General features: G+C 31.7%; 1 protein-coding gene across 1 annotated transcript; it reads right to left on the bottom strand.

The window, feature by feature from the left end:
- Positions 1-2317: 2317 nt before the first annotated feature.
- Positions 2318-7473, bottom strand: LOC148613925 (uncharacterized). The gene is made up of 5 exons (XM_088586137.1): positions 7314-7473; positions 5316-5423; positions 4134-4176; positions 3526-3635; positions 2318-2945 (listed from the first exon to the last, which is right to left on the bottom strand). The coding sequence occupies exons 1-5, from the start codon at positions 7396-7398 to the stop codon at positions 2917-2919; spliced, it is 375 nt and encodes a 124-aa protein (XP_088442263.1). The 5' UTR covers positions 7399-7473; the 3' UTR covers positions 2318-2916.
- Positions 7474-15518: the final 8045 nt, after the last annotated feature.

The following is a 15518-nucleotide window of genomic DNA, read 5'->3' as shown; positions in this document are numbered from 1 at the left end:
GTAAACAAATAAGATGTCGTGTTTGCATTTACCAAGACATTACACGTCGATCATCGACGAATTCCGAAGTCATGCAAGTTACCAGTACAATCATTCCCCAAGTTTGGGTAAGTGGTATCTTAAAATCTCTTTCTTTGGATATAAGACGATTGAAATTATGTGTGGGACTGCCTGACCAGGGTTCATTCATCTCTGACTTAATAACTGTCATCAGAGTTTCAAACACGAAAAGTCTTCATCTGCCGAAATGTGTATTGAAATGATATATATATAACTCTATGGCAAATTTGTAAATTGATTCTAGTAACTGTTTGTTTATATTTTCTTTTTTTAACAGTTTTAATCAAATTGTAAAGTACTTCTTTTAAACAAACTCTATCTAAACAGACATGCAAATTATTGTTTTCCTTTTAATTATTTGTTTAGAAAGAAATGCTAATTTGAATTTTACTGTATTTGTTTACAGATATATTTCCCAACTCCAAGCTGTTTCAAAACCATGGACAGCAGGGTTAACTTTACTGATGGTTGATAATTCTATAACTTATGGGATCGAATATTGAGTATAGAATATTACCGAACTTCAACAGTTTTCAACTGAGACTGACAATAACATTGACTTTTTAATTGTGAATAAATATTCTCTGGAACTTAGATGTAGGATTGAATTTTGATTTCAAGATTTGTTTGCAAAGTTAACAGAAGGAAGCATTTACTTGCCATAATTCATATGTACATTTTACATGTACATTGGAATTGGATGTATTAGTGAAATGCAAATAGTTATTTGTTCAATGAAAAGTGCATCTGAAAAAAAAATGTGCCAATTGTGTTTTAACTGCATTCCAATGACTGGATAGAGGTGTTAATGGAATCATATCCTATAGGACAGGTACAGTGATCAATCTGATTAACATAACTTTCTATAATTGTGCTAACACTTAATGTTGTTGTGTATGTATACATAATTATTTTGGAAATAAAATGTTGATAAAAAATATAATTCATATCAAAAATATTTTGCAGGGAATTTTGTTTGCAGCACATGTTCAAAATGTGTTCATTCATTAAACCATACCTTTTCTTTGCAATTTTCATCTGGAAAAAAAGTTGAAAATTTGACGAAGCATGACCCTTCCTATTTATCATACATGTATTTGTTAACTATGAACTATAAAACAGACCTTTAAGCATGTTCATAGCCATGTTATACAAGAGAAAATCATTGGGTAACCATGTTTTGTTCAGCAGTAAAAGGAGACATATTTAACAAAACTATTTACATTTCTGCAAGTTATATTATGAGTAATATTCAACGAAAAATGTTTTTATTTTTCAAAAATAAGAAACTTAAAGCGAAGTCTGCTATCGTAACTAAATCGGTTGTTCACACGTATCCCTCACATGTCAACGTATCTGAGGTCGTCAGTGCGTTTGTTTCAATGTCGCCGCTGTGTGAAAAAGTATGTTTTAGAAAATGCGAAAGTGCAATAGCATGCGCTGTGTCGATTTGCCTGATTTATACTTCATTTCAAATGGCATATTTCATTTTACCCGAAAACTGCTGCAGAAAGTTATCTATCGGTAACGTTTTGTTTTAATATTCGTTAAAATACAAGGAAACGCCAAAATATCTCATCTTACGCAAGTTACGAGCCATTTTTTAACTTCCATGTAGATTTTTCAGACTTTCCGTAGCACTTTTTAAAAAAAAATATGCATATTCATTGACCTACCATTAAAATATGGATCGACAAATTTTTCATCTTCCAACTGCACTGTTGACATTTATTTGGTCCGACCAAGGCTTGATTCACCGATCACGTGACTCATTTTTATTGCACATTTTGACATTTTGTTGTTCTTTTTGTGTTTGGGAAGTTTCATTGTATGCCCTTGTATACTTAAAATATGAACATCGGGAAATTTCACGTATAAACATGAGATTAATAGTAAATTGTTTTCGATGACATATCTCCTTAACACACCCGCGTTCAAGAGCAACAAATCTAGAAAAAGGGAAATATTCCAACATGGCTTCACAGAAAAAAAACAATTCACAACAATATATTTCATCATGCTGACCACTTTTTATGTCAGAATTTGGCTGAATCTAAAATAATTCCTTGGATTGTGTGTTACAAGTGACTGTTTGATTATGGGGTCAATATTTACTCGCAAAATAATGTTTTAACGCGACACATTTGTTGAACTTTGTTAACTAGCAATGCAATGATAATTTCGTTTCAAATTAACAATTTTTCAAAATAGTATTTTAGCATTTCCCTCGGCGTCTTTGTATTACAAGATGAAACATGCACGAAATTACTGCTAGAAACGTATACAATTTTTTTACTTCAGGGGCACCTGATGTCTTTCCCGTGTTTTAATCTGACTTTATGTTGGTTACCATGTGCATGCAATTTTCTGTCAATTGATATGTATTTTTTTTCTATTTGGTAGTGCACATGTACATTGTATGAAGATGTCTATTAAATTAATAAAGCGTATGCTTCGTTCGTCTACTATACTAATAATTTTACTGAATTTTTCCCATACATAAATTCGAAAAATAAAGACTATATGTTAAAGTATGCTATACACAAAAAGACATTTTTCTTTTTTTTCCTCTTTATTTTCTTTCCATTCTTTAATTTTTGCGGGGGGGGTGGGCAGGAAGTGGTTTCTTCAGATATTCTTAATTAATCAATTATTAGTTTATCAAATACAGATCAATTAAACTTATAAATTCCCTCATTTGCATTCGTTATGAAAAAAAAACATATACGTTATTGTCTAAACTTGCTCTTACAGAAGAGAATAAAACGGAAGCTCACTGAAAACAAACGTTTCTTTGTAACATCACTATAAATTTCCCTCTTGTGAAATGGTGTTGTATAGTTATATTTTATCATGTTAGTTAGAAGACATTGCTGCAACTGATCCTGTAAATAAAAAAAAAATGAGTTGATAAAGAAAAAAACATAAAAGGATTTAACAAAAAAACATTTGAACTAGTGGGTATAAATGCAGAATCAAATACATTCAACAATATATTTTGTGTGTGTAGAATATTTATTGTGTATTTAACATGTATAACGAAACAATCTTTTAACGTGTCTGGTAGCAGAAAAAAAGCCATAAAACGCATTAGTGTTATAACTGTAATGGTACTATTGAAATATAAGCATAACTTAGTACATGAAGACAATATAAGTAATGTGTCCTCCGGACATCAAGAGCTATGTCAATAAAGAGTACAATACACATGCCTGACTCTATTTACTGTTTAACTGAATCATCCTTATTTTTTTTCTGCTTAAAATATCCTAGTAATACCTTTTTTCGTTAACCGATTTAAAACGATATATTATTCTTTTAGACTGTCAGTCAAAAAGATTTTTTTTATCATTCTTGTATACGAGTTTCCACATTTTGTTTGATTCAAGCTTATACTTTCATTGCAGCCAATAGAAATTAGTAACATTTACAAATTGGCTGTTATTAGTTACATAACATGCCTACCTTTACCATTTTCTTTACAGACTTTACAAACGTACACACAACAGATAATAATGATAATAACCAACACGATAAAAGACACTACAGCGCCTACTGCTATTCCGGCAATTTCTCTGAAAAAGACAGTGCTTTTCATCATGAGCTTCTTTGTTTTATATTCATCTAAAGTTAACGTAAGATTCAAGGGAAAGGGAAAATGGTAGTTATAAAGCTTGCACATATCTTACCCAAAACATAAACAAGGAAAAAATGAAACAATTGATAAACTTATTTTGCTTTAAGAAAGACAAAAAGTTAATAAAAAAAAATATCACATCGATGGCATTGGTTTACTTGTATCTTGTAACGGTAGGCCATGAAATTATCATACAACTCTTTTCATCGATAAATATATGAAATAATCTTATTACGTCACAAGTATTCACTTGATGATACAGCAGATTGTGTACACGTTATTTACCACCCTGCACACTCAGTTTATGTCCAGCACTGGAAAAGTTCATAAGTTGACTAACAATTCGAAATTCGAAAATTCAAAGTACAAAATGTGGTGAGAACCGAATACGCTCGTGGTCTGGAACATAATATATCCATATATTAGATTAACACACCTATCTGTCAGTCCTTTATTTGTCGTCGGGGGAGGACAGCTCTCTTTTAAAAGATACAAAAAAAATAATAATAATAAAACGTTCATCTATATAAATAAAAATGGCAAATATCACTTTTTCATCAATTAAGTAAGAGAAAATGTCCATGTAAAAATCAGGCAGATCCTATGATATTGTTGGCACAGGATTCATTTTATACCACTGATTTTGTTGTGGTTTTAATTTAATGTTTATATCATATTTCATGTAGTTAAAAAATAATTATTAGTGACAATGGATGGCTTGGAAATCATTTTGAAATACCCTGGCAAAACAACAAAAATTTGCAAAAAAAAAGTTCTATCCGTTTTCCTATGAATTTCAGATCCTTCTATATGTTTACATATCTTCCCTGTATCAAATTGAGCCGATGGAGCAGTGTAACATTCTGAGACGTATACACACACACACACACAAATATATATATATATATATATATATATATATATATATATATATATATATATGTGTGTGTGTGTGTGTGTGTGTGTGTGTGTGTGTGTGTGTGAAACATTTATGTCTTGAAGCATTTAGATTTTAACCATTTACAAAATGGTGCAATTGTTTTTAGTCATTTTGAAAGTGGTGTTTTGACATTATTTTGGTTTATAAGGTATGAAAGTATATCTATTATTATAACAATATACGCAGAAAAGTCTTGTAATGCCATGAAAAATATGTTAAAAAGGGCACTGATTTTTATCATTCTTAATGTGTTCACAAAGCTTTTTAAGTTACTATGAAATGACTTTTTGTACAACTAACACAATGAAACAAGAGACAAATTGGATAAAACGCATAAAATTGTATTATTCGGCCTGTTTTTATTGCCGTGTCTATCATGAATGGTTCATAACTACTCTTTCTGCATAACGAGTCAAGGAAGAATTAAATCAGTAAATTTCCATCTAAATAAGAATTGAAAAATAACGTTTTTTTTTTTTTTTGTTTTTTTTGTTTTTTTAATGAATCACAAAACAATTTATATAGTGATAAAAAAACAAACAAATAAAGACAAAAATAAAAAAAAAAATACAAAAAATAATACAAAAACACTTGAAAAAATCACAACACAATTTAATAAGCGATGGTAACGCCAACTTTAGACTAATAAAATAACAAAAATCAAACAAACAAACCTACCACAATTACTGCCTGTACATCCTCCTGGGCAGTAGCAAATAGCATCAGTGGGTCCGTTTCTACATAATTTTCCTTTGAGGCAAGGACCACTGGCGCAAAAGTCGAAGACTGTTGTAAACATAAGCATGAAATACAACCAATTGTGTTTTACGATACTGAGTTTAAGCATTTATTCTACAGAAAATGTAATATTGAACGAAAACTACTACAAACATGTGTCAATTGATTATCTCTGCTGGTTTTTTTTTTTTTTTTTTTTTTGGTTTTTTTTCAGGAATTGTACATCTTGGTATTAACCTGTATTATATTTAATAGTCTTATGTTCATTTCAAGCCTAACAAAATTTTACGGTACCGTGTTTGATGTCACGTGCAAGAAATAATAGTCCTTGGTTAATCATAATACACTTTTATATTCAAATAGCATGGTTCAATTGTAACAACCTGTACGTGTACATAGCACTAACAGTAAAACCCCTTTTTATTGAAAGGAAACATTTTACGCGATAACAATTTTCAAACGTTAAACTGTCTTTAAGCTTTAATGTATTTGGAATTTCCTTGGAATTAATTGATCTTAGTTATTTCAATAAACGAAACGAATATAATTTCGTCATGGCTTTGTTGAATTCTAACAGATTTAGTACAATGAGAATAATTAAGTCATTGACCTTGAAATGTCGGTAACTTTTTGTTTTCAATCCTGTTTTTTCTTAAATAAATTTTAAATGTATCGCTATCTTCCTTCTTTCTATCAATGAACTTGCGCGCACAAGTCTTTTTATCTAAAACATTGTTTTCCAGTTTCCACTGCATAGACAATTTCTATCCAAATTCTCCATTTGAAAAGAAAATTGTTTTAGGGTTCAATTGTTATACTGAATCAAAATATTGAGACTTTTAATAAGTTGCTGTTGCAACGGCAACACATACTCCCGTTAAATGGAATAGAATTAAGTTTATTGAATATTTTGAATATGATATTCAAAAATGAATTATTTTTAAGGTTTAAAAGTATCACACATCGTGGCGATAAAATATTTTTCAACTAAATTGTTCCATTTCCAAAAATATAAACTGCAAATATCACAAATCAATATGTCGGGCTACACACTATTTTTGATCCACAAATCTAACGAATTTGGGCACGGTGATTGCCAAAAAATTAATGAATGAAGAAATGTAAACATTTTTAGAATTGTATGATATTTGCATTTGTCGTCAACCCCTAATATAAAAATCATATAAAAAACGGCAGCCGTTGCTATATGGCCGCTGAATAGGGAAAAATAAGCATGTTGTTATAAATTCATGTAATAAAAAGGCATCAGATATGCGAGCAATGATAAAAACGTTGAATAAAAAAATTGCTGTCCATCGAAGACGATTGCCAAATAAAGCGCAATATCCATTTTTGCAGGATTGATCAGGATTACACATTTAAGAAGATATTGACATGCTAAATGATAATGTGCGCATGGGAAATGATTTCCTAAACCGTTCTCTAAAACGTTAACGATAATGAAATATACACTTATTCGAGATCAGGATGATTTCCTTATTCAGTGGTTCTTGATATTATAGTTTTAATGTGTAAATACCCTTAAAACATTTTTACAAACCAGAGAGTCTTTATATTGAAAATGTCACATTCGGTTAAACCATCAGAGAAGCCATGTATTAAATTCAAAATAGCATCAAACCCGAAATATGTTCGCAATCAAAATATTATATTCGACCTATAAGCAGGGTTCGTTTTTCCTGATTTGAACACAAAATTTGTAATAAGTACTGTTCATTTGAGGCTGATAATATTTTCCTTAGATAAAGAGTCATTAAAAAAAAAGAAATATCATACCGGCGAATATAGTAAGATGATACATGAGTGATGTCGGAAAGATACATACAAAAGAAAGAGCATAAAGTAACTAAAATCATACAAATAAAGAAACAAAAGCAAAAGAGCCATTCGTACTCCATTGGGATTGAAAATACTTACATTCGTCACCGTCAACATTATCTATGTTCCAACAGGTGAAGAAACATAAAACCAGTGTAAAATTTATTATACAAGACAAGCCCATCGTCCCAAATTTAAATGAATGAAATGTTGAACGGTGTCTATAAAAACGTCAACGATGTGCAATCTGGATTTTCCTATTTTTATAAGTATTATGGGCTTCTTTATTCTCCTGTCACTGATTCGGGTTTTTCCTATTCGTGTGTTCTCTGTTCATCTGTTCATAGCCCATTAAGTACATGATCTAATAAAAGTGATGAACCGTATCAAAACTTATCAAACTGCTTTGTAAAAGAAACTTAAAGAAAATGTATCGGTGAGCATAACTTTGGGATCTCCCATGACGTATTTCTTATTTAATTCTTTTTATATATTTATACAGCATTTTAATGAAATGGTAAAAAATAGGTTGCATCTGATCTTTTATTTCTTTTATTTTATTCGGAATTTTGGGTTTCTCCAAGCAGGTCGTAATCTATACTACGATCGTACACGTATGAGGTATGTACACAGGGAAATTATCTATCCTGGTCTTGGATTTCAAAAGACTACACTGGAACGCTCTAGTTAAAAATCTAGGTTCCGAAAGTGTCAAGCCATGGTAACGGGCCACAGTCACCATTTCTTCAGCCCTTGTCCATGTTATAAGTATTCGTCAGTGTCCCAGAACCTGACGAAGATGGGGGTTTTGTATACTTTTTGGGCTCTTTGGATTATTTATTGGAAAATTGGCTAGGGAGGTATATTTCCCTGTGTACATACCTCAAAAGTATACGATCATAGTAGTTTTTTTTTTTACGACTTGTTGACCTGAACCTCTTCCCACGACAATAAAAATCCCGTTCCTCTATAGTAGTCATGTTTATCAATTTTAAACAAAAAGAGTTGTCTCTAATAATTTTCAAACGATCTGCATGGTGTAATATAAAAACAAAATTATAAATAGTTTGTTATATATATGCTATTTGTAAAAAAAAATGTATAAGTAGAAAGGCTATTGCTCTTTATGAAACAAGTGTGTCATGTCATTATGATAGTTGGAACCAGTGCCTTACCATTTAACTACCTTTAAGTACATTGTCACGCTACCAGTAGGGTTATGATATTTAAAAGGATATATTCTATACAGCCAGATCATGCTATTTGGCCCAGCTGAAGCCTTCCATGTGATGGGAGGGTTTACTCGTCGTTGATTGAAGAGCAATGGATGGCTTTCGGCTGAATTTCTATCCTAGTTGCGTTGTTTTCTTTGAGATATTCCCCATACCTCATCTCGTTTTATATTAGGTATTTTTTTTTCATTCAACCGCTTCTGCTTTCACAGAAAATCTGCTTTAAACTGTAAGAAAAACAAAAGCAACAATAATATCATGTAATGTTAAGTCACATTCGTGTATTTTTGTCGAATTATCTAATAATTTCATAGCACTAATATTTTTTGGCCAATGACCCCACACTTTGCTTTTCATAATTTCCTTAAACACAACTGAATTTATGAAACCATTGCTATTTGTTCTATGTTTTAACCGATAAACCTAAGGTCAGACTTATATCTTGACCTTCACTTAGAAATCGATGGTAAAGGAAAACTATTGACCAAACTTTACCACAAACGTGATGACTTTTCATTCCGAATTGTCAACTTTCCTTTCATCCCCTCAGTACCTGCGTATGGAGTGTTCATATCACGACTCATACGTTTTGCCAGTGCTAACGGAAACTTCGCAGACTTTTTATATCGCGCTAGAATTCTACAAAAAACCTGGAACATGGTTATGTTCCTACAAGATTGAAGTCATCACTACAGACGTTTTATGGTCGTCATCATGAACTCGCTACGCTGTACCTTTCTGCACCATGAAAACTGATTTGTTCAATGTGTCATAGTTTTCCTTTTTTTTTTGTCTACCCCGAACATGACCTTTATAAGGCAACTCGGCGGATGTTTTTCTAGAAAAGCAGAGGACGCTTACCCTACCGTTGCACCTGGTCCATGCTCCCATTTGTAGTGGAGTTCGAGTTGCTCTTTTGCTTTTGTTACTTTGTATGTATGATTTTAGTTACTTTATGTTTTTTTTTGTGTGTGTCTGTTTTCCACGTCTGGTCTTTCTCCCTGGATTACATTCTTTTGATTACAGCTCTAACCTTGTTTCCCTTGATTACTCTTTCAATTAAATAAAATACCTCGAAACAAAATAAAATATATGGCACAACTTCGGTTTACAAATAATTGCGTGCCTAATCAATGGAATTTTCAATGCTGAATTCTAACACACAGCTTTTTATTATAAATTTTGACACATTAAGCCTTACAAACAAAGCGTACAATTATACAAACACAGAAACTACCCCCCCCCTTTTGGGAAATAGTCTATACTGTACTGTTTTTTGCAAAAAAATCTTAAACTGTATTTAAAAGAAGAGATACAAGTCTTTTTTCTATATTTATTTATTTAGTTTTCACGAGTTTGTGATCCTTATTTCTTTCGACTTTTTTTTTCTATTTTGTTTTTGTTCATTAACTTCACCATTTTCATGTTTACTTTGTAGAATAATGTCAAGCACATATACAATATTAAGAGAAAATAGCTTTCTACGAGAAAACCATGTAAAACCGTCCGAAAGTGATATTGACAATTACATATGAACTTTAATGCATCTGGTAGGACCCCATTAGAAACTTATAATTTCAAAATATTTTGGTCTTTTTTCGAAAAAATAAAGATGTTTTCTTGAGAAGATTGTTTCAAAAAATTCCCCAGAAAGGCGGTAACTGTTATTGGTTGAGATATACAAACGAAGAATTAAGTTAGTTATTAAGCCTGTAATTGCCCTTTCCTAAACCCAAGTTTTTTTTTTTTCTTCAGCTAAGTGTATTCAACTCTATTAAACATAACGCATATATAATTTCTAATGATGACCTTGAAAAAAATATTTGACCTTGAATTTTGGCGAATGCCAATATTTAGAAACTTGTCATTTTTACCACATTTCAATTACCTATATGTCCTACAATAAGACTGAGTTGTTTAAACCAGTACGTTGCTCCCTTATAAAGTGACTAGACAGTACATTTATGCTGGGCATTTCAGATATGACAAAAAAGGACACTTTAAAGTAGGGAAGATTTGATGGAAGCTTGCAAATGAGAAAACGGCAGTTTTCTACCTCCTGTGTATGTGCTTTTCTTTTTCATCTTTGTTTAACTTTAAGGTTAAAGGAACTTGTTGGAGAAGGTAAAACATGATAATATAAACCTACAAGAACCCTTAGTAGTATCAAAATATGGTGGATTCTCTAGAACCCTCAAACCCTCAATCTGTCTGTTCGTCTACATGCCTCTTTTTAACCATGTCAACGTTTTTTCTTGTTTTTCTTTGAAGATAAGACTTTTTATATTTGGCAAGTGGTTAGATACAACTTCAAGATAATGTGTAGAATACCAGAATTTGTGTCAATTGACCTTCAACTTTGAACTTTAGGTATGAATTTGTCTTCATTGTTGCTGTTTCTAATGCAACAAAATGTGCCCCGGCGGTAAATGTGATCATTCTCTTATCCTTCTACATGTATAAATAGCTGTGGCCTTTTTACATTTAGCATGTGGGTAGGTAATCAAAAGAATATAGCTTTTCAGAGTTGATGACCTTAAACATTTGCAGGTTTTTATACAAGAATTATAAAGCATGTATCAAGGCAGCAACAATTATTCCTAAATGCAAGATAGTCATTTAACATGTACATATTAAAGTAAATAAAACAGCTTGAATGATTGTCCACTTGGTGTTTAACCAAGTCAGAGGTGTGTGGTTATACTGTATTTCCTTCATCATCTTCTTAAATGTGTTTCAGCTTCTTTACCTGAAACAGAAAGAACAAGGGCTTTATATTTTTTGTTATAAAATAGATTTAATCTACATGCTCATTTTGTACTAGTATCAATCAATTTAAAAGAAGGAGCACTACAAAACCCATGTTTAAAACATACGCAACTACATTAGATAAATTATTACCTCATTACATTTACTTAGCATTTATTTGTTTGATTAAGAATACATGTACATGTATGTATGTATCAAATACCACAAGCGTGTGCATTGTTTATTGTAGCGACTGGATTTGTATACATGTATATCAGAATTTATTGACATAAATGTACGCCGATTCATGTAGACCCCGTGTGGCTTACCCCTCGTATGAAATTCTAACTTCAAAAAATGTTATATTTTGTATGTTAAGAAAACGGAAAATATTTAGAAAGGATTCAAATAAATAATCAAGCATATATGTTATATAGCATTCCAATGAATGTATGTACTGGTTATTTTTATTATCCACATTTTTCACGAGGAAAAAAATGAATGAGGTTTTTTTTCCTTTTGCAAACATCTGGATCTGATCAAATTAAGCATAACAATATATACAAAAAATAACATACTCTATTGCTGCTAAACATGTCTATAGAGGTCAAACCCAGAACAAATGGGGGAAATTACATTTCGTTACTACCAACCTCATATGCATGTATTCATGTGTGTGGAGGGCCAAACGCTTCGAAACCTAATAATGTTACCCCCTTATTTATAGTTGAGTAAAGAGTTTTGCAAAGCAGAGCATAATATCACTTAAACATGTTAAACTGGGCAAATGTAGACACAATATTAGTTTCTTAAACAAACGACATACAGCTCAAGTGGTTTTGGTGCAATATTGCACAAAATTTGACGTTCACTTTAAGTTGAAAGAAGCTAAATAAGGGTGATAAAAACAATTTAATTAAATCCCTATAACCCAAAAACTAAAAAGAGTTCTGAAATTTGATTGAAAAATTTCATTAGGGAATTTCATGAGGAATGTGCATGTAATAAAAAAAGTCACAAAATCTGACAAAAATATTAAAAAAAGGAATTAAAAAAAATAAAAGATGCATGTGATGCGGCCCCCTATGGTCCCCAACAACCTGTAAATGATAAACACTTTGTATAATCTGTTGGTTATCTTTCAACAGACTTGAATAAGAAAATTGTTCAAAATGAAGTGAAAAATAGGCGTTCTAAACATTATATATTTTCCATTTTATCTATTTTATTATTTTGTAAACTTATACACATATTGAGCATGTTGAGTGTGCTTGTTTCAACCATTGTCTATTTGGGTATGTGTCGTGAACATTTATTGTAAATTATTGGAACAATAGTTTTTGTATTTGTACAACAAAACTAAAAGTACCTTACCTCATAGTGATATGTCTTTAATCGTTCCATTTTCCTTCAATTAGTACATCTTTTATACAAAAACAGTGTGTCCTTTTCCCAGCTTACATGTTCAATTATGAATGTGCGAATACACTTGCTTGTATGACATGTAAAATAATGCAATGATTTGCAGGTCCCCTTCTATCACCTCAATTAAATATAAGACTGTCTCCTATTTCATAAACTCATTGTAATCCAGAGAAGCCAAAAAGAGTAAACGCATGATGTCCATTTGTACATGCATGAAAGAACCTTCATGTGATATACTGATACTGAATATCGAAATATATAAACAAGTCTTTCTCCTTGACATAAAGTCAGTAATAACATGATCGATCATTTGTATACTTATCCAGCGAACAATTTGCGATACATTCTTTTTATGTAATTCGGAAAATAAGAACACATTATAATTCATGTCAGTAGGCACTTGTCAATAAGCCTTCTGAAACAGAAAAGGCATATTTTGGAGGGAATACATGCACGGGGGAAGGAAACGTCTTCCAGTGCACTTGACTATATCATAGCAAGACCTACTTGTCCCATAGATGTTGGTACTAAAAATTTGTATTCAATGAGTTTATACGTCATGCTGTGTTTAATTGATTAGAAATAAATTATTTATGTACTTCTGATATAAAATTTGAATAGGTATATTTAAATAGCTTGCATAATGGCCGAATAAATTGCTTAAGAATTGTCCCATTTTCAACAAAACAAAAACCTCTATTTTACAAAAGATGCAATTAATTTGGCTAGCATCCTCCATCACAAAAACGTTACCAACAAAATTCCTCCATATTTCAAAGACAAATCCATACCAATTATTTCATATTCCTATACTTCAGCCATCGCATCCAAAATTTTCAATTATAAAAGGCTATTGCAGAACCTCGAGATTGAGGACTTCAAGGCTAAACCACCTGACTGTTCTTACAAAACCTCTCCATTCAAATATGGTCCTTCTGGTCACGTCGTTACGGGAGATTTAACCATTATCGATAACAAATCTCTGCGTAATATCCTTTCTAAAGGTCCCAAGTACCGTGAACCACGCTCCATAAATTGGAATTATAACTTTAAAGTTCTTATGGATGCCATCGAGGACTATGCAAGAAAATGGATAAAACGAGAACAAGAAGATATTGATTCTCTGTCAGAGTGGTAAAAAGCCGTGAGGTCTTTAATTTTGAAACGAATGAAAGTTTTAAGCAGGTCAATGAGTGCCAAGGCTACATCAGTTCTCAAAGACCTCGATGTAGCAAAAACATTGTCTACTATAAATGACAAGTATGTTGTCGTACCAGCAGACAAAGCCCAAAACAACATTGTTTTTGTCTGGAAAACGTTTTATATCCAATGTTTATTATCAGAGGTAGACGTAGAACATAATAGTAGTGATAAGACCTACACTGCTACCACTCTCTCCAAAGAAGAATTTTGGAAAACCATAAATCTGTTCTATCCTCTTTTGGTCTCTCTACCAACGACGATGATTGTGATTTACCGTCTATGTACTGCATTCCTAAAATTCACAAGAATCAATACAAACAACGTTTCATAGCTGGATCTGCAAAATATACCCCCAAACCTCTTTCAAAACTTTTAACTTCTATACTCACAACTGTCAAAGATGGTCTGCACAAGTTCAATTTGGATCCTGAAAAATTGGAAAGATCTTTTGGAAACAATCAGTTCAAGACTATTATCTGAATATAATAGCATTAAAACCTATGATTTTTTAACACTGTATACTTCTATTCCCCATACTCAGGAAAAATCCCGACTTAAAAACATTATACATCGTTGTTTTTCCAAAAAAGATGGTACACCTAGATACAAATATATAGTTCTTGGTAGAGATTCCTTATACTTTGCAAGATATAATTCCAAAATCATCTTCCAAATATACAGAGGAAGACGTTTACAAAATGTTGGAATTTTTAATCGACAACATGTTTTTTTTTTCAACAAACGGTCGGCATTCCAATGGGAACAAATTGTGCTCCTTTACTTGCTGACCTATTCCTTTACTCTTATGAGGCTGACTTTATAGCTGATCTGATCAGAAAGAAAGAATATCGTTTGGCTACATCATTCAATCTCGGTTCCGCTATATAGATGACGTATTATCTTTAAACAATCCTAATTTCGGGGATTTGATACATCGCATCTACCCAAAAGAATTTGAGATAAAGGATACTACAGACACTGTAAAGTCCGCCTCATATCTTGACCTACACTTAGAAATGGATGGTAAAGGAAAACTATTGACCAAACTTTACGACAAACGTGATGACTTTTCATTCAAAATTGTCAACTTTCCTTTCATCTGTGGCAACATCCCTTCGGATCCTGCATATGGATTGTTCATATCACAACTCATACGTTATGAGTTATTACTTTGAATTATGATTTTAATTAATTTTAATTTAATGTCATTTGTTTTGTATGTCTGTTTTCCATATCTGGTCTTTGTCCCTGGATTACATTCTTTTGATTACCGCAATAACCTTGGTTCCCTTGGTCAGATGCAATTTAATCCTACATCATTGAAAAATCGCTCAAATTGATATGTTGTTGTAATAAAAAAAAATGAAAAATAAACAAACAAACTCTAGAATATTCATGCTTCAGTAAAAATGACTGGGGTTCTTTCGTTGATTTATGGCAATTTCCATTCTCAGAAAATATTGAAAATTCCATTTTTAAAATCATGAAACCACAAAAAGCTTATTTTGTTGTAAGAATTGCCATAGGATATTAAAAAAAAAAAAACTCTATCCCTGGAAAACAGGTCTCAGTATAAAACAAGATGCCCTTTTATAACACAACACCGTAACTCTCACTTTTTGGTTTTCATAATAAGATATGTACAATGTATCCAATATATCCACTCGATCCAGGGGCTTAGTTTTCCGTTTTGATG

This window comes from Perna viridis, chromosome 6 (assembly GCF_037379345.1).
Source record: "Perna viridis isolate PV_CMFRI_1.1 ecotype Kerala chromosome 6, ASM3737934v1, whole genome shotgun sequence".
In the NCBI taxonomy this organism is placed as follows: Eukaryota; Metazoa; Mollusca; class Bivalvia; order Mytilida; family Mytilidae; genus Perna; species Perna viridis.
The sequence above is the reverse complement of the archived record's forward strand: the minus strand, read 5'-3'. Positions and strand labels throughout refer to the sequence as shown.